Genomic DNA, 20,592 nt, shown 5'->3' with positions numbered 1-20,592 from the left:
TAAACTCACTCTGAATAGTAGGGAGACTGGAAACCTACTGATGTAAACAGGCTCGTCTGTGGTGCTAACCGAATCCAAGATGTAAACAAATGCTTAAGTGGTCAAATAGGAGCTAGTGCACAGGGCTACTGACAGGATTGGATCAGGGCCAACATAAACAGCAGAACACAGGAGAGGCCACTCATCCCAGCAGCATACAGAGTCCACATAACACGATTAGACGCTGAGGGTCAGAATCATAGGTCCTTATTGTGTCATTAACAACAGCAGTTGCTTCTTTTCCACTTCAAAAACAATGACAAACATATCTCCCTCTCTGGATAGACAGGCATGGACAATTACAATAAGCGCTGAAAAAAAAAAAAAGAAAAGAAAATTTCCCCCAAATTTTGAGTGAATTGCCAGAAGTGTTGTTATTTTTTTCCATTGCAAAACATTCTCTGTACAAACATAATCTAAATTTCAAAAAAAGTTTATCAGATGCACAATGTCCCATTCTGTACTTCCTGGTTTTTTTTCTCTTTCACACTTGAGAGTTGAGCTGGCTGTTCCAAAGCTTCACTGAAGATCACCATTTCCCACAAGCCAGCTCTCCTCTCCCTCCGTGCTGCGTGTTTGTTGGTCAAAGCAGAATAAAATCACAGGATGGTCACGTAGAGGTGTCATGTGATTGGTTGAGATGATACTCCACAGAGTGCAAATTGTTGTCCAAGTTGACAACATTGTCATTTTTTTTCTTTTAGTTTAAATATGATGCATTGTAGTTCCACTGTTCAGACCCCCCCCCATCTCCAGCTGTCCAGAGGCAGTCCTCTTCACCCACAGGTGGGGGGGTCAGGGGTGTGAGGAGCAGGATGGAGTGGAGAACCTGTTTCTGTCTTTACAGTGAAACAGAGAGCGAGAGAGCGAGAGAGCGAGAGAGAGAGAGAGAGAGAGCGAGAGAGAGAGAGCGAGAGAGAGAGAGCGAGAGAGTCCATCCATGTCGTTTCCACCCGTCCCTCCACGCCCAAACCCGGGGCTGCTGCAATCCTTATCAGTGAGCAAGAGGAGAGAGGAGGGGCGGGTTCAACTGATCAGGGGCGATCAGTCTATGTATTGATCAGTGACCAGGAGCAGTGAGTGGGTCCAGCCCCTCCTCACCCCTACACCTACCCCAGTCCCTCCCCCTCCCCTCCCCAATCCCATCAGCCCATATCAGAGCAGCAGGACCTGTAGACAGAGGTGGCCCCCCCTGGCCCTCCACTGTCAGAGGATGATGCAGCAGCGGCACAGACGCTGGCCACCTCCATGTACAGAGGGAGGGGGTGTCACTGGGGCAAAGTAGGCGTGGACTTTTATCTCTGGGAGGTGGGCCTGTGTAGGGAGGAGGTGTGTTAATACGAGGGTATAAAGAGACAGAAAAGACAGGAAAAAAACAAACATGTCTGCGTCCGGTCAACCATTTTTGGGAAATACACTTATTCGCGTACTTGTTGAGCGTCAGATGAGATAATCAATACCATATTTTCATACGGTATGTGAGAGTGGTTTCAATCTTCTCTTCTAATTTACTGCAAGAAAGCAAATAAGTGTATTTCCCAAAACGTCGAAAGGTTTCTTTCAATCAAGTATAGACTACAGTGTATGATTTCAGATAAAATAAAGTAGAGAAGAACTGAGCGGGGATGTGATTTTAACAACAAACTCATCCCCCCCCCCCCCCCCCTATGATTTCCACTGACCCGGATGCGCTTGATGCCAGCCCTGGTGACTTGCTGACAGTCGTAGAGCTCGATGCGCTCCAGACGATGGCAGCTCTTCAGGTGCTCCAGTGTCACGTCAGTGATGAGGGGGCAGTTGTCCAGCTCCACCACGGTGAGGCGCTCTTGGCCACAGGTGCTGCTGCTCAGAGCTCTGATGCCATCGTCCGTGATCAGCTCGCAGTGGGACAGGGACTGCCCGGGACAGAGCAAACCGGGTAGAAGACAAACGGATAGATGGATTAAAGCTCCATACGTATGCACACACAGGATGAGCCTGGCACAAAATCAGAACCGCGGGTGTAAATGTTTACCAGTGCTTGCAGGCGAGGGCAGTGGATAGACAGCTGAACCAGGGTGTTATCTGTCACCTGAGGAGAGGACAAGATTCACGAACTGTTCTCACATGTCTTAAGACAGTTAATTCACCGTTTGCGGAAGCATGTTTGTGTCTGGTTTTGTATCCGGTAAAAACTTTTTCTCCCCCGTGTCCCTGCTTTTCTGTCTCCCTCTCTGCTTTTTGTCAAAAACTATTTAAATATTAAGTGACTGCTTACTCTCTCTGTTGGCTGGAGACAAAGCCTGCCATGCACACAATCACATGTGTCTGTTGAATCTAATCTCTACTCAGACAAATCAATCAAAGCCACGAATAATACCAGATTCAACATAGATAAATACCATGAGCACAATGGTGGGAATAAATAAGGAAACAAACAAATTTGTCTTACCAAAATACATTCTTCTAAGTCCATTTTTTCGAGCTCATGACAATTCTGTGAAGCAAAGCAGAAATCATCAACTGAACTCAGAGATATCGAGGTTGAAATGGGTGACCCAAGAAAAGGTTCACAGACGACAAGACGGGACAAAGAGCAAAATGAAACTCACCCTGGCCAGCACAGTGAACCCGGCATCTGTGACATGGGAGCAACGTGCAGCTTCAAGGATCCTGAGAACACACAGACGCACAAAAACACAACGCGTGAAGGCAACTCTGAGGGTATGTTTTAGCGTGGTGAGATCTTAGACCTTGTCAGATTACTTGCGAAGGACGGTGGGACAAGTGTGTTTTTCTCACTTGAGTCTGGGACAGTTGAGCCCCATTGCAGTAAGGGAGGCGTCAGTGATGTTACTGCAGCCAGACACACAAAGGATCTGTAGCTTGTGGCATCCTCGGCACAGACTGACCAGGCCATCATCAGTTATCTGCTGGAGGCAACAGACAAATTACAACAACATGGAGGCATACGGATGCATCCGTCATGCATTATCATCAGTCTGCCCCCCCCCATACCGCAACCAAATGTTTTACTTACTGTGCAAGACTGCATATTGATGGTGGTGAGTTCTGGGCAGTGTTTCTGGAGGTGTTTCAATGCTCCATCTTCCAGCTGCGTTAAGATTAAAAGAATGCACAGTATTGTTAACTACACACCTGGATCAATCCTTAATATATGTGTGTGTGTGTGTGTGTGTGTGTGTGTGTGTGTGAGTTCTTGTGTGTTGATGGGAGAAACCGTTCCTCAATTACATCCTCTTTTTCCAATGAGTTAAATCAATTCACATGTGACTCTGAGTCCTAACACAATGATTCATGGGGGTTTAATGGTGTTTTTACAGGCAAGAAATACAGACTAGACTTTATTTTTATTTTTAAACTGAGCACACTGGCTTCAGAAAATATTGGCCCAACTGAGGCAGCAGAAAAAGAAGATGCCAGCCTGACACAAACCACTACATCAACAAAGACCAACCAATAAGATTATGGAAAACAAAATCCCAAATTCCATGGGATGGAAACTGGACTGTGTTGGGAACAGTAAGTAGGGAAAAGGGCAAAGTTCTCTTCAGTGTGGCTTGCTTCACTGTTTCAGCAGTGGTAAAGGAGTGTGCGGTATAATGTGGTTTGGTTTTTATCTTAAAATATATGGATTCACATACATATTTCTTTGTCTTCTATGATATTTGGGAAACATAAAACTTTAGTAAGTATTGCATTTCAAATAATGGTGTAAAAAGACTCTGGAAATGGTCAAAATGCTTTAAAATTCCAAAAAGGAAAGCCTAAAATGCCAACTGAAAGAAAGAATAAATAGTACCTGTGTGCAGCCTCTGAGGAAGAGAGCTCGTAAACCAGTGCAGCCTCTAGCCAGAGCCTCGATGCCATCACGTGTGATCTGGTCACACCATGACAGGTTCAACATCTCCAGCATTCTGCAGCCATCACTGAGCATCAAGATAGAAACACACAATACATGTGAACCACATGAAGATATGGCTTCAATGGCATGAGGAAAACCAGAACTGTGATCACGTTTAACTTGGCACGTTGGACAATCTATTTCGTCTTTTCTACGTGTGTATTGTATGTTTGTATCCGTATATTGTCACTTGTAATGTTTCTGTGTTACCTGCCTAGAGACTCTGGATGTTAATTAGCATTCTCGCTAACTCAGACAGTTTTACATCTTGTATTTTATACTGATGTCCATTACAAAAAGAATTGTCTGATATTATATAAGATTATTACATATTGTGTGTGAGGGCTGACGGAGGAATTGAGAACAGCCTTCTGTCAGGAATGATAAGGGTTATGTTATATATCGGTGTGGGTAACAACACAAAGTCTGTCGGTGCTACCTGACGGCCTTGAGGGAGTGGTTGCTGATGGACACACAGGAGGTGAGATCCAGCTGTTTGAGTTTGTAGCAAAACTTGCTGAGGCTGAGACAGGTGCTGTCTGTGATCTTGGTGCAGCCGTTCAGGTTCAACACTTCGATGTTTCTGCAGTTCTGAGCAAATGTCCTGGGAAACAGTAGAGAGGGAGGAAGGGAGTTACTCAAGAGTCGCTTCATTGAATAAATAAGAAGTAAGATGCTCGGAGTTGCTCAGGAGCTAATTAACAGAGTCATCTTCAGGCCCCTGGGAGGTCGTTGTGCCGCTACTGTAGCTTTCCTGTTTTTTGCGAAAGACTTATTCTCCAAAGAACAGCTTGTACTTCTTTAAATCAGTTATAGAGGTTATGGATACCTTCAAGAGAAACCATGTAAATGAACAGATAAAGAGGTACAACAGTTTCATGTTAAAAAAAAGATACCCCTATTGTTCTTTTGTTTTCTGTGTGTGTGTGTGTGTGTGTGTGTGTACAGTACAAAGTGAGTCCCCTGAGACTGAAGAGGCCCAAACTGCTTAAACGTTGAATAATTCCACATGAACATAATCACTTTAAATGAAAGCAGCGAGTAATCAAACCAACAAGAGATGAACGTTTTGTAAAAGTCAAAGCAGCGGCACACTTATTGTATGCATGTATGCCAGAGTGACAATGACAATCTCACTTCATGGAGGCATCTCCCACGCTCAGGCAGCCCCTGAGGCTCAGCTGCCTCAGGAAGCCTCCGCAACGCTTGGAAATGTTCTCCACCACGCGCCCCTGAGAGACACAGTGAGGAAGTGAGGAAGAGAGAGATGGACAGATAGATGGGAAGAGAAGAAGAGAGTGATATGACTTGGGCCACAGGACAGGATCAGCTGCGACGTCACAGTCGGCACCAAACCCAGCGTTAAGCCGTGTGCTGGACAATGCTACTCAACAAGCACACACGCGCAAACACACACACACACGTGCAGGACATGTAGACAAGCACACGCGTACACTCAAATACTGTCCATGCTTCACTCGTCCTCCTATTCTCTTTAGAAAATGCACCGCTCACCTCTATGTCTGTCTGGAAGTTGAACAAGTCAATCTTCTGCCAGTTGCTGCCGTCCAGGGCCAGGACATTCCACGCCTGAGAGGGTGACAGACAGGTTGTTGACAGAGACAGACAGGTTGGTCAGACAGAGGTGAACGGTGACCCTGTTATAATATGCGGGAGAAATGAATGAACTCTGTTTCTTTGTTCCCGAAGCAGGTGCCGAAGCTGCCGTTTTCACTTCTTATATCCATCTATAGCCGCTATATGATATGATTGGCTACTATTCTCTGTTTTATACACTTGAAGACATCATGATGGGCTCTAAATTATAATGCGATACTTTATAGTCATATCAGTTGATCGAGTAATCAAGAAAATAGTCTGCTGACCGATTATAACAAGGATCGGAAATTTAGATACACTGAACACGTGCATGAAGACAACACGTAAACTATAAGATCAAACACGTCTATTCACAGAGAAATAACACTTTCCGAATAGAAACACAGAGTTGTTGTACGAGAAGCAGCCACCACAGCTCTGCATTCACAGTGCACGTGCCAAGCCCTTGTTATTATTCACAGATAGCTCATTCACAAATGGCTTTCAGCTGCGGTGCACTTTGGCTAAACAGCGGTCCACTTACTCTTAACCAGCAGATGGCACAATATTATAGATGTTTCTAGAGACTCCAATAATGGTAAACCGGTTTTAATTCAACCATACCATCGTTTAGAATGACATTAAACCATTCTTTTAAACCAATGAGTGTGTTAGTGGGATGTTTGGAGGCGTAGAGAGGGAAGAGCTTACCTTGGAAACTTGGGCACACCTACAGAGTGTAACCACATCTAGATAGGAGAATATTCTAGAAATAGACACACAAAAAAAGAAAAGAGCATGAGTTTGTCACAATCACTCTCAGATAAAGAGCTCACTTTGTATTTAAATATCTTTCCTTTTGTGTGATTTAAGACATGTATGTGTCTGTAGAAAGCAGAAAAAAAATCCCCTGTGGTGTTTGGTTGGAAGCAGGAGAGCCCCACAGAGACAGGCAGTGTTTGAGCTGTGGGGCGGTCCGCCACAAAGGGCAGCATGCAGCCGGCTACTGGGTCAGCTCAATCCATTAATCTGCCAAATGAGTAATCTCCGGCACTCAGACAGGCAAGGCCACAGACAGCATGGGACAGACAGAAAGACAGACAAACGCACATACATACGTACAGAAGGACGGACATGTATACGTCGTCTGTGTTCCCATTTGATTGAATGGTTGCTGCTCATAGAGGCGCCTTAAAGGGCCAATCTATAGAAAATGTGAGGTATTCAGAGAATTGTCATGTTGCCAAAGCTTTGAGTGCAGCTGGGGTCTGAATGTCCTTTTAACCCTAGGAAACAGGAGCCGGCCATTGTTTCCTCCATATAGACGCGGACAAAGGCTGTGTGTTTTGATGTGCGTTGGGACCAGGGCATGTTGGGACATGTCCGTATAATCTATACCGGAGTCTTGTATCAGGGGGTACATGCACACAATCGACAAAGCAATGCAAAGACACACACACACACACACACACACACACAGTCCTTGGAGTGATTGCAGGACACCAGAGAAGCTGACCAATTAAGCAGGCCCTAATCGATCTCCCTTCTGATAACTGGTTAACGGCTGCGTGGCGCTGATCATTGACCGACCGACTGTTTTAATCAAACACAATCTGACTTTCCATTATGTGCGCGCGAGAGAAGCCTTTTACCGACCACAGAAGAATTCTGTGAATCACACTCAGAGGAAGGTCAGTCTGATTTGGAGAGACCTGTTAACCCTATCTGACATTTGCGCTTGATAATAAAAGCACAACGGTTGAGATGAGCCCTGAAGTTTTGATGGAGACAGACTGTTGAAGGCAGATGGACTATAGCTGTATCACTCAGTTTTTCAAAACAGGTAATATGATAGAGCGAATTCAGACGTCCAACGTATGTTTTTTACTTTACGTAACACAAGAAAACCCTGAACACAGACAAGAACTGAAAATATGGATGTTGGCTTTAATTGCTTTGTCAAATCCTGCCTGTTTTTTTCTGACATGGTACATCATGAGATTTGAATGGAGCATAGTCCCATTTGTACACCTGGCCTTTCAGGCATGGCAAGATAAGAGTCAAGCCTTCGCCGTGGTTGCCTGAGTAACTACAATCGCACATGAATGCGTGTGTTGGTGGGGAAGATGCTGAGTCAGGGCTCCAGGACCCTGAACCCCTCAGAGCTCTCTGACTTCTATATCGCGGCACAGTTTTCACAATTAATATCCATGCTGCATGGCCTAGATAACAGCTGTTGACAATGCACCGCCTGAAAGGCAGACAGACGCGGAAACAAGCCAGGCACCCGGGCTCGCTCACGAGTGACACATTAAACATGAACAGTACCGCTAACGAGAGGGCGAATTAAACAAATTAAAAGACCAATTAACAAATATCCCTCTGGAAGCGTACTTGCAACTACATACGACACGGGTCATCTGTACTCCAGAACTTTTTTGGCTGGTGACCGTGACTATGTAGCAGTGTCTGCTTGCACGTCCTCTGCTCGGGTCACTTTACGAAAATTGCTATTATAATCAGCAGCTATTTTGATCCAAAAGTAACAGCTTCAATTTGATGCTTTTCTTTGTCACATCTACATATCTTTGGGTTTTGGAAGAATAACACGAGCAACGTGAAATTCTGACATTGGACTCCAGTTCATTTTTATTGACAAAATGATGAACTCGTTAATAATGATGAGAAAAATAATTGTAAGATGTAGCCCTAAGTGTTAATGCCTGAAAGGGTAAAAGGGTCCAGTATTTCTAAAGAGAAATAATAATGTTCTACTACTACTCGAGTAGGAGAACATTATTTTTCTTCTTTCCTGTCCTGCACCTCTGATTTCCTCTATACTCCTAATATGTAATTATAAGAGTGGTGTGAACTAATTTTCCACATGTGATTTTTGTGTTCAAAATGTCTTTACATTGATGTGTAGGTGCATTATACAAATGAATCAGGGACAAGATAAAGTCCCTTCTTGTGAAACACGGTGACTCGGCATAACAAAATGAAGAATGCAAAAACAAATGGCTCCAGTCAACCCACTTTCCATGGTTTAAAAACAAGATGACCTGCCACAACAATGCGTCTTCCTCACATCTGATGTTGTGCAAGTGTCTCAACATGACACACGTGGCAGTAGATCGTGTGTTGCAGCCAGCAAGTGCATGTGATTTCTCTGCCCACCAGTGAAAGTAGTGCTGGTGGTAATGGGTGTACTGGTAGTCTCTGTGGAGCACAGCTGGGGCAGCAGAAGAGCACTGCGGAATTCCCCACCAGCTAAGACAAGCTATTTATAGCACGCATGCACAGTTTGCATAGGCCCAGGAGGACTGTTTCTCACACACACACACACACACACACACACACCACAAACGGGCAGAAATAAACAGTCTACATCAGCGGTTCCCAAACTTTTTAGGCCGCGCACCCCCTTCTACATCCCGACCGGGTTCGCGCACCCCCCCCCCCCCTTAATAAAAAAAGAAAAAAAAAGAAGCAACAGAGCCTTTTAAGCCTTCATAGCCGCATAAGAATCTGACCAATGAGAGAACAGTTTGCTCGCGCGTGGCATTTGTTTACAATATTTAGTCCGCTGTTAAATGTTGCAGTGTGAACACAAACCGAACAAAGGAGCAACTGCAACATTGTATCATATTAATCCCTGAATCGGAACAAAGCAAATGAACTGAAGGTGTGAAAACGCCCTGAAACACTGCAACAAAGTTTCAATAACTTTCAGTTACACAAGGCGTCACTTTTAAAGGGCAATACGGATGTGAGGACACACGCACAGGCTCAGAGGCAGATTATCACATTTAATTTACAATTAATGACCGACTAATGTAGCCAGGATGTCTTCGGACAAAGCATCGATGCGGCGCGACACAGTGTTGTTGGACACCGGGATCATGTCCAACTTTTTTGCTTCTTTCTCCCCAATCATACATTCCACCATCTCTCTGGCAGCTGGCAAGCTCACGTCTTCGGCGATTGTGTGCGGTAGCCCCTTTCTCGCTGTTCTGTAACCAGATATGAAGCCCGTAGTGCGTCATTTATAGACCCAACACATGAATGAGACTGCAGTTGTTTTTGGCTGTTTGTAACTCCTCCAATTTGGATATAAAGAATGTAAGGGGCTTTTGACTTGCACTGGCATGCTTGGTGTTCAGGTGGCGACGTAAATAAGAGCTTCAGACTGTTAGCCAGAACCTCACTGCACACCACGCACTGTGGCTTTGTGGAATCTGCGTTGCCAATCCAAGTGAAGCCCAGACACACATACTTTTCATCATATTTCCTCTTTTTTTCCCAGTCTGATGCTCACCCTCGTTTCCTCTTTTTTCACCTTGACTCCGCGATGGGCCGATGTGCTCCCGATTTGTCTGTGCTATCCCTTCCTCCTTTTCGGTGTCATCCGACTCATCTTCCTCTGACTCTGGCTCGATTTCTTCTCCCGGTCTCTCCCAACGCACCTCTCCGTTCCCCTCGCCTCCGATTCCTCTCTCTCTCTCTGTCCCTCTCCTCTTTTACGACTGATAGCTTCAGATGTCCCACCTGACAGTTTTTTAATTAAAATTACATTTTTTTTAAATATTTAATATTATTACACCATCAGACCGCCATTACACTTTTCCTCTCGCGCACCCCCTAGAGGCAGCTCGCGCACCCCCAGGGGTGCGCGCACCCCACTTTGGGAATCCCTGGTCTACATCATGTCTGCAGAGATACATGCAGGTGCATCCCTTTCAGTCATACACACACACATATATATAAATCAGTGGAGGACGGACACGTATGAGAGTGTGTGTTATGTCAGATTCATGGGTCATGTGCAACTGCTGCTGTAAGACAATAATATTGGTCTGTAGGTCACACAGTTAACAAAACCTCATTTCAGACTAGTGACCAACATACATCATACAAAAACACACCTCCACATAATTGTTCAGCTGATGAGTAACCCTGTCCTGAGCCCTTGTCCCAGGGTTTGTTGTGTGTGTGTGTGTGTGTGTGTGTGTGTGTGTGTGTGTGTGTGTGTGTGTGTGTCTGCGTGTGTGTGCGTGCATGGAGGCTTGGTTTGTTAATATTAATCTTACCTGAGAAGAAGCTCTTTGGGGAGCTTCTTGTTAATGGGCGCTTCATCGCTGTTTGAGAACACCTGCCAAGACACACAAGAGAAACAACAACAATGAGTGTGTGTGTGTGTGTCTGTGTGTTGTGTGTTTCAGGTGTTCATTGGCAATGATACAAAAAGGAGACACAAGCTGTGTGTAAAATGGCTTAAAGACATCAAAATAATTTAGAAAGCACATGATCAGACAACACTAGATACATAGCTGTACAGTATATACTTTCGACAAGTCAGAATGTGCTGAAAGTTACATTTTTTTAAAAGTAAGTCTTAAAATGATCCTTATATTATTATATGTACATTAAAAGCACTTTGTGTCCCGTTGATTTCACTCCTTTGTGGAATTTCAATGTGATGGGGGACAAAATCCATTTGCTAATTCCGTAGAATTCTTTTTGCTGAATTTCAGCTGAAGCTTCAGCGATACGAGGCTTCAGCAGTCAGAGTTAGTCAAATGAAATTGGAATATTTCATAGTTCGTCTTCTCAGGATGAAATTCTGCTAACCCTCCACTGCATCTCAGCAAGGAAGCACAGAGAGAGAATCTGTGCTGTGACCGATATTTTATCGGTTGCATTGAAAATGCTTTGCAAAGGCATCTCTTCGTAGACGGTATCGAGAAGAAGAACGATCGCCCGACAACACTTTTAATGTAGGCTACATGTGAACATGTGCCTGTTGGTTTATGACAGACTTGAAAAAATGTGAACCTATCCTTTAATAATAAATTACAACCGTAAAACCTTCCAGCTACTAGTGAGAAATAAAGAGAATTACATCCTAAGCGATGCTAATAAACAAGCCAGAGCTACATTTGGCTTACAAAAGCTTATAATTCTGTCAGCCTGGTCAGCTTGTTGGCATGCTTATCTCAATTAGTCTAGTCGCTGGCTGTCTGGCCATCTGCTGAGTGGGGACGCACTCACACACTCACAGGTGATTCAAGTCAGACCGCTCTGTGTCAAGAACAGAGGCAGAACATTCCAGATCAGGTGGGCCGTACTCAGCCATGAATTTAAATTGCGTCAAACACCCACATTCGCTGTGCCTCTGCAGACACGCAGCCTTGCCGCTGATACACTAGTATCCTCAAAGACTCAGGAGTCGTATCTAAAAGGGGAGCAGAGGTGGATTCTGACGACGTCTTGGCTCCAGCTATCTCCATCACAGACGCAAGCTCTCCTCGAAAGAGAAAGCAATAAAGGAGAGAGAGAGAGAGAGAGGAAGGGGGGAGCGGGAGGAAGTGAGAGACAGAAGGCAAACAAAGAAATGCTGCTACAGGCAGGAACTTACTGCGAAAATATGGACAGAAGTCATTATTAAAATCAGGGTGAAAAGAGAGGAGAGGGAGGGAGACGGTGAAGGCCTTTTGAGAGGAAATGGGATCCAAAAGACAGAAGAGAGGGAGTTGGTCCAGTCAAGGTCCAGCAGAAGATTAACAAAGCTGGTTTGATTGTTTACGTCCATGCTCAGTTAACAACGCAGCAGACAAAGAGCTTTGAAACAGACCAGAACCTATTCTTTAACCACATCCAATAATAGCTCCAGGATACAGTTAAAACCTTTTCCCTTATTGGTTCTTGCATACCCATGTATTGAACAACACATTCTCACACTCTACCCATGAGGGTTAGGGGCAACTACTTAAAGAAGGTTCAACTAAAATCTCTGAATAAACGCTTCAGAATAAAGCCTTCACCACCGTGATGTCACTCAGCTTCAGTGGAGTAATCTGAGAGTTAATTGTGCTCTACTGTGTGTGCTGAGTGGTAGGAAGAGACAAGGCCTTCAGTTCATTGACTCAGTGTCTCTCTAAAGCCAGAGGTGGTTTAGGATTTGGGACTCAATTTAGACTTAATTCCGAACCACCTCTGCAACACATCACTCACCTTTGACCTTTCCTTCCTTCTTCATCTGACGTGCTTTATACACGACAGGATTGAAAATCAGCAGAGGCAAAATAATCTTTTCGTGTTTTGGTTGAAATGTGCAAACTGAAACAAGTTTTACTGTGTTGCTAGATGTTGAAGTGCAGATAAAGCCTTTTTATCATTTTGGGCTACAAAATAGAACTGAAACACTCCCGCACGCTGTCCTCTTCAATTGCAGTCAGAGATATTTAATAATAACATTTCAGACATATTTTGGAAATAACCTGATGAACTGAAACATTGTTATTATCAACTATCTCTGAGGGGAAGTGAAGGGGACGCTGTGCCGGAGTCTTTCCGTTCGATATTGTTGACCTAACGTCTTCTCCTATACGCACATGTTGACCAACAGGTGAGCATAAGTTCAGCTATTTTCATATCCGCTGCCACCAATGATACTATATTAATCATACTCAGCATAATAGTCGAGAGCTTGTCAAAAATCTTGAATCTCAAAAAGACAGTTTACTGTAGAATGAGACAAGAAAAAGCAGCTAATTCTCACATTTTGTGAACCACAAAAACTCATCGCATTGTTGTTTTAAAAAGAATCGACTAAATTTCATTCGTTTGACGAATCGTCTGATAGACTAATCTTTGCAGCTCTAATATCAATGTAAAGTTATTGGTTTTTGGATTGCTGGTCATACAAAATTCACTATTTTGTATAGACTAAACCTTGAACCAAATCATCTGAAAACAATAATCAATTAATGAATAAATAATTGTTAGCAAAGTGGTGTGTAACCCAAACCCCAATGGAGAAGTTTCCAGGTGGAATGGCGTGAGCGCAGTATTTGTTGTGTGTGATGTCAGCCACAGTCTTGACATTGTGACAGCGAGGTTCATCTCTGGTACGCGTGCTTCATTAAAGGTTATCACCTCAGCATTGTGGGGCCTTCGCTCCCTGTGCCAGCAGAGCAGCATTCCCAAGCAGGGAGTTCCTCTCTGCAGTCGTACTCCTATTCCTAAACAGTTTACAACCGGGTGGGTGTGATAATCTGGTTTCTGAACCTGTACTGCAAGGCCAGAAATTGAACACGGAACTCATATCTAATGTGTTCATTTGCTTTCATGTGGCAACTCTAAACCCGAGGCATGCAGCGACTACAAGTGGGCTTGGGCTTGTTCCAGGTGTGCGTTATAAAGCGTCATCTCAGGTGTGAGGCTACTAGTCCTGCAGTTTACTGGTCACTTTGAAAAGCAATGTTTTAAATACAAAAGCATACAATTATCTTTTAAAATATGATGTATTGTTATTACTACCTAGTAATAATAAGTATCTTATACCACAGCTACAACATAAGATGCTACACATACACAATAATGTGTCATTAACAACAACAAGTAATATAACACTGACATGGATTGCTCTGCCTGCATTACGAGTTTATCTTTAGGTAAAACACGCTTGTAGGGAAGTGTTGCTGTTTTTTATATTACCGTGAGGTATTTTGAGGTAAAAGATCGGAATACTTCTTCCACCACTGCATCGAGCTCTAACCCACACAAAAGGGTTGTGTGTGTTTACCACTCTCCTGCAAAATGGTCCTGGAAAGGTTGTGTGAGGACACATGGTCTACCACAGCACTCATAGGTATTGATTCTCTACCACTAAAGGACCATCTGTAGTGTCAGACAGACACACAAACCCCTCCGGTGGCACCTGCCATTCACAGGTATGTGTCGCGGTGTTGTCTGACAAACCCGAGGGATGACTAATTGAATGCTGTTCACTCCTGTTATTTACAACATTACTCTCCATCTGCAGCCCCCCCCCCCCCCCCCCCCCTCTCTCCTGTCACCTCAGGCGACAGAGCCTGCCAGCCTCGGCCCTGATATACTGACTCTCCTCAGCCACAGCCCTCCTGTCCCGCAGTCCTGAGCTCCATGTTGTCGCTGTCTGCTGGCGCGACAGGACAATAACAGGATTTCGGATTACCCTTGACCAACAAAACGCCTCGGCTCCTGACTGCATGCAACATTAGGAGCACGGTCGACCACACACACGTACACACGTAAACACACGTACACGCACAAATACTTTGCTTATACAACCCCCCCCCAGACTCCCACGTCTACTAGAAGCAAACAGTTTAACCGCTGGTGGTCCACTCCCTCTGTCATACCTCGAACCGGCCCTTGGTGATACCGTTCATGTCTGCTGCGGCACGTCCCTGCTACACAGCCGCACTGACACCAGTCGAGTCGTTTTGACGAACGCCTTTATTGTTTTTTGTCGCCGTTTTATTTTTTTTTGTAGGACCCGAGCTGGAGCTGGGTCCTCACACCCTCCTCCCCCCCTCCAGCCGTCAGCGAGGCTCCCGTCTCCGGGTCAGTGAGGAGGTGTCGGCGGCGAGGGTGGTGTCGGTCCGGGGCGGCCTGCGGTAACGTCAACGGTCGTGTTGTCTCGGAGACCAACGGCTCCCCAGCCCGTCTCATCACAGGGCTACCGAAAATAACAATAATAACATGGACGGTCTGTCAAGTGACTTCACTTCCGCCTCTCCCTTCATCGCTCCAGCGCGAGTCAGCTGGCCCCCTAAATCCTCGAAGTTTGCTACAAACACACGGGAAACGGTGAATTAACGTCCGCTTTCATCTCTCACGGCTCACTCCCGTCACCGAGCACTCGTGCGGCGGTTGACACGGACGTTTTTCCTCAATGTTTTGTTTTTTACTTGCGGAGAAGGGGGAGGGCTTACGTGGCGTCATTGCTGAGGGTAAAGCACGCGTGGTCGATTTGTTTTGATTGTGGGGGGGGTGGGAATTACGACAAAAGGTCCTTTTTGGCCGCATTCGCCGTGGCAGTCACGGATATTACAGCACCGAGACGTGACCTGACACGAACCCGTGGGTCTGATAAAGGAAGGGGAAAAACTCGCATCTGTGGACGCGAGATTCAGGAGCCAAGACTTTGTCGCCATTAGAGATGTGTAACACGGTCACGTGAAGGCTTCAACCTGCAGACACACACCCAAAACAAACTTGGACTGACTTCTCTATCACTCCTGTATTAGATCCAGTGCTTAAGTATCAACAGTGGGATTAAAGGAACTCCTTTATTGAAATCCATCAATGTAAAAAAACACTTTACTACAAGTGAAAGTCCTGCATTAAACATGTGATCTTTATGATAGATGGCCCCTTTCAAAGTGTTGTGGTGGTGGCAATCAATGTGTGAGTAGCATTTGTATTGTATTGTAGTTTATTGAGGTGCAGCTAAACTTAAATACTTTATGTGTCAGGAGGTTTAATCTGCTCAAAGTTAAAAAGACATTTTGAGTCCAAAAAACTTAATTTCACACTTCAGTTGTGTTTTAAACGAATAACTTGACTCAACGAAGCTCGCGCATGAATCTAAATAATAGTGCATGTTTGGGAAGTTGAAATATGAAAGAAAATTTATTTTATTCAATTGTTTGGATAACTTAATGTGCATCGAAAACAGGAAGAAATATTCATACTAAAATGGCCAATTAGTTTTTTATTAGTTAAAAAAGACTATAAGAGAGAGATCATGTTTCAGAAGATGATCATATTAATATATATAATGAATTATGTTTTTGCAGTAAGTAAAAAGTACGGTTATTTTTGTTTAAAACAGGTGGAAATGTTTTCACTGCACTGACAGATTTGATTCACCTGTTTTAATAAAATTGTATCCAAATGACGCACAGCTTATCCAAGACGACAATAATGGCCAATAAAGGATCTCATTATATACATGTGTTTAACACTAAAAGGGTCAAAGCTGCATAACAACGACTTTAACTTTTGATACTTAGTGCATTTTGTTAACAACACTTTTTTTTAGCTGTTGAACGCAGGATGTTTTATTGTGTTGAAGTGCTACTTTCACTCAAATAAATGATCTAAATACTTCCCCCACCTCTGTTACTGCAGGTTTTGTAGAGAAGGCTGCAGACAGAGTGTGAGTTACACATCCAGAATGAAATATCTTTACAGGTGTTCTCAACATCCACAGCTAGAGGGCGATCTTATGCAATATTATCCATTCTGAACTGTTGAGGGATGATCACTCAGACATGTTGTGATACAGCATTATTCTGAGGAAAAGGGAAAGAACATGTAGTACTTGTGCCTTACTTGAGTATTTGCATTTTCTTTCACTTTATACTTCTACTTCACAACATCTCAGAGGTAATATGTTTGTTTCTTCACAATATGTATGACAGCTTTAGTTTCACATTACAATTTGTACTATCCTTTATATCCAGTGAAAACCACATATCTCCAATTTTGGTAATTTTGAATTCGATTTTTCAGACAAACTGATGGATTAACTGTTCCTTTATGGGTTGAGAAAACTACTTCTTAAGCTAAATAAACTTTTTAAAGCCCCCCTAGATGTACACACTCTCCACCACTGCCTTCAGTTTCAGGGTCCTGGTATTGTGCATGCTTGTTCCCTGTCATACTGTCACCGACTACTGGGACACGTGAAAAGAGCCATCGTTAATGTCATTAGCAACGCATGTGCAAAAGGCCTATGAAGAAAACAGTGTAATTGTCCCTCTGCAACACGTGAGCCAGATGTCAGTCACACTCACACAAATCCTGTCAAGAGGTCTGTAATTAGGCAAAGTGAAAACACATGTGTGGGTCTAGGTTGCCGCAGCTACAGCTACACCTGGTGAATTAACCAAACAATTTCTCCTCTTTGCTTCTCAGTGAATCGTGTAGAACACAGTAACACAGGTGTAACTATAATGAGATAATTGACTCAATCATATTCAGGTGTGCTGCTGTTGTGTATGCTGGGAGGACTAGTGGTCCACCATGTGCTCTTTCATGAATAAAAACTTTACCTGTAACTGAAATCACAACGATTAAATAAGAGGGTTTAAAGGAGGAGGTATGAAGCCTGGCAGCATTGTCTGCCTGCCAGCTGCTCATCTATCACTATCAGTCAGGAGCTTCTGCAATGATTTTATTTTAGCCCTGCAACCACTAAAACAAAGTCTTACATGATATTTAGAAAGGTTTGTCATTATTAAGCTGCTGTTAAAAAAAGAATATTAGCGGAGAGAGAATAATATCTGAATAGAAATAACAAACTTCATTCGAGCATTTATTTGGACTATAATTATGATTGTTTTGTCTGGGTCCACCCAGAGAAGAACAGATTTTTTAAGTTTTTGATGGCATAAGTTATTTGTTTAATTTTAGTAAAGAATATCAGAAAAACAAAATACCTCAAAATATGTCTGAACATTTAAACATAACTGATTACATTTCTGTTTATTATTCATTATAGACAGTTGGATTCTTGAACAAAAATATAGAACAGAGATGACTCAGACAGAGGACACACGCCGTGCGTGCATGTTGGCATGAACACATACATTTCATGACGCTTGTGCTAAAATGTAATCTTTCATCTGCACGCAACACATTTTCAATCCTTGTGCCATCCAGTCTCACCGCATTGCATGGTAATTAACATCTCTCATCAAAAGTCAAATTCATTAACTCAGCTCTTTGAATAGCTCCGTGGCCTTCTCCTCCTGACTCTGCTGTGGCTGGCAGCTCAGTGTTGAATGTGTGCTGGTAATCGCAGTGACTCCATTGATGTCAAACAAGGACGTCTCCGTTGAACGCAGATACTGTTTCCATAGACCTGAGCTGATATTTGAACACTAGTCTCACTGAAGACTTTTTATCATAATCTGTATTTATTGCCAACTTCCTATTTTGTATCCATCTGATTTATATTGGTAACATGTTTTCGTGTTTTGTTCATTTTATTGCTGTTTGATTAGAATGTGTTGCGTTCACTGTGAGTGTAGTGTCATTTACTCTGTTCCCTATGTGTTCTTTAAAGTGCTGTACAAAAAAAAGATTGTATATTGTAGCTAAAACACACATTCATGTGCAGGTTCAGACGCATGTACTTGACACTGTCCACAGAAAACCTAAATATCTCCAAAATATTTTTCACTTAAACTGAAGGAATATGTTGCCATACAATTGGAAATTCTTCAACCTCAAACAAACTGTCAAAAAACTCCATTGTTTTTATTCAAAAGTGCATATTCAAAAAGCTAAAAGCTTTTCCTTAGTTCATGAACAGTTGACATTTTGGAAAAAACATGTTTTTCAAAGGACAGCAACAGACACACATACACACACCACACACACATATATCAATCATCTCTCTCAAAACCAATTTTCCCTGCATGCAGCTTCAACTCTTGAAGCTGTTCCTGTTTCCACCCCCCCCCCCCCCCTTCCCATGGAGGCTGTTGCCATGGAGACAAAGCCATACCCTCCTCTGTCCCTGGGCTTCCGTATGACCAATGATTTCCTCTGAGTCAGTCACACACCTGCACTACACCTCATTCTGACAGCATGTCTCACATGGGAAGTCACTGGTCTCACACATACTCAGAGCGATCCTGTGGTGTGTGTGTGTGTGTTTACTTCCATAGCACAGATTGTCTCATGGGGTGTGTATACTGGAAGTCCTGTGAGATTACACACCTGTGTGAAGGACACCTGCAGCAAACATAATTCTCACCAGCCTCTCCGAGACGGTGCAAGTGTGAATCACCGTCTCTCTCCTCCACGCCATCACTCTCCCCTCTTCAACTTCCACCTCTCCAGAAATAGCCCCCCAGTAACGTGAGTCAGGATCCCACCTCAAGGTCCCTCATGCAAATCCCCCTCTAAACAGGAGGTGAAAGTATCAGAGGTGTGTGAGGGCAGGGGGGCGGGGGGGGGGGGGGGGGGGGGGGAAGTAACAGAGAAACACAGAGAAGAGTGACTGAAATGGAAAAACATCAGTGGGGTATTTATAGCCACGATGCAGCAGCGTGAGTGACTCCTTTGGGGCAATTATGAAAATGGAAAAGGTGGGATGTGGGAGAAAGTAATGGAGCGAGATGAGTATGTGTGAATCCTCAACCGAAGTGTCACTCCTTAAGGAATTCATACATGGTTGTTTAAAAAAATAATGTCATTCCAATTGTTTCTTGTATTTGCACACACACACACACACACACACACAGTATCGGTGTCTCCTCTCCTTCCGAGTCACAGTCATCATCTTTACTGCAGGGAGCAGGAAAATAGATGGAGGATAAAATCTTCTTAATGTTCTCATCTTCTCTCCTCCTCCTTTGTTTTTATTTCATTTTTCCGGCTAATTATGAGGGACAATTCTTACTGTGTCGCGACATCTTAAAGACCAAACGAACAAAAATCAATTGATCAAGAAAAATAATCATCATATTTGTTTATCATTAGTTGCGACACTGAATCCACAATAACATGCTGCTTGCACATTATTGCATCACAAATAACCATCTACTGACATGATTTATAACAATACACACTTACAGGTATTGTTATGCAATGAGTACTTATTTATTAAGTACATTTTGCTAAAACTTTTACATACTTTTAGTTGAGAAACATCTTCTTCAGCAGATGGTGCCCAAAATGTCACGAAATGAGTAGGTGATCAAATCTCCATTTTTCTTTTCACTTGATGGACTTAAAAGTTCAGAAATGGTAAGTTTGATCCTCTATAGTTCCACAACAACTGGACAACGTCCACCTGCTGAGGGAGATTATGTGAAAGCCACAGAACAGCGGGCCGTGTGGTGGGATCGCTTCATCAAAGAATGAACTGTTGTCCTGCACATCTTACACTGTCCTCTTGCATGAGATGTTAATGCATATGACAGGGAAATGCAATTTGTATGTGTGGACAAGTGCATTTATTTATTTCAAAAAGCATATGCACACTGTGATAGCTTTTATTGTCTATGTATAACGCATTTATAATAATAATAATAATAATAATAATAATAACTTTAACGGTTATAGGTTATAATTTATAGGTTTAGGGTCAGTGGTGTGGATCCTGTGTGTACTGGTACGTGGGTTGGTTATCTTCACCTGCAGATTTACTGGAACAATGTCTGCATGCTCCAAAAAGCTCTGTATGGGCTTTGGTCATCAGT

General features: G+C 43.4%; 1 protein-coding gene across 1 annotated transcript; it reads right to left on the bottom strand.

The window, feature by feature from the left end:
• Positions 1-1,220: 1,220 nt before the first annotated feature.
• Positions 1,221-14,866, bottom strand: fbxl2 (F-box and leucine-rich repeat protein 2). The gene is made up of 14 exons (XM_079288714.1): positions 14,728-14,866; positions 10,633-10,694; positions 6,254-6,308; positions 5,459-5,533; positions 5,081-5,175; positions 4,383-4,547; positions 3,842-3,968; positions 3,059-3,133; positions 2,821-2,948; positions 2,631-2,691; positions 2,471-2,515; positions 2,054-2,110; positions 1,722-1,934; positions 1,221-1,353 (listed from the first exon to the last, which is right to left on the bottom strand). Exons 1-14 carry the CDS (start codon positions 14,755-14,757, stop codon positions 1,246-1,248), a joined length of 1,296 nt encoding a protein of 431 aa, XP_079144840.1. The 5' UTR covers positions 14,758-14,866; the 3' UTR covers positions 1,221-1,245.
• Positions 14,867-20,592: the final 5,726 nt, after the last annotated feature.

Source organism: Melanostigma gelatinosum (genome assembly GCF_949748355.1).
Source record: "Melanostigma gelatinosum genome assembly, chromosome: 17".
Lineage (NCBI taxonomy): Eukaryota > Metazoa > Chordata > Actinopteri > Perciformes > Zoarcidae > Melanostigma > Melanostigma gelatinosum.
The sequence above is the reverse complement of the archived record's forward strand: the minus strand, read 5'-3'. Positions and strand labels throughout refer to the sequence as shown.

Coding starts and splice junctions, on each gene's coding strand:
- fbxl2 (XM_079288714.1), bottom strand. CDS start 14,757: ATGAACGGTATCACCAAGGGCCGGTTCGAG. Junction 4,548..5,080: donor GTGGGAGATGCCTCCATGAA/GTGAGATTGTCA, acceptor ACTGTTTCCCAG/GACATTTGCTCAGAACTGCA. Junction 2,111..2,470: donor ACTTAGAAGAATGTATTTTG/GTAAGACAAATT, acceptor TCCTCTCCTCAG/GTGACAGATAACACCCTGGT.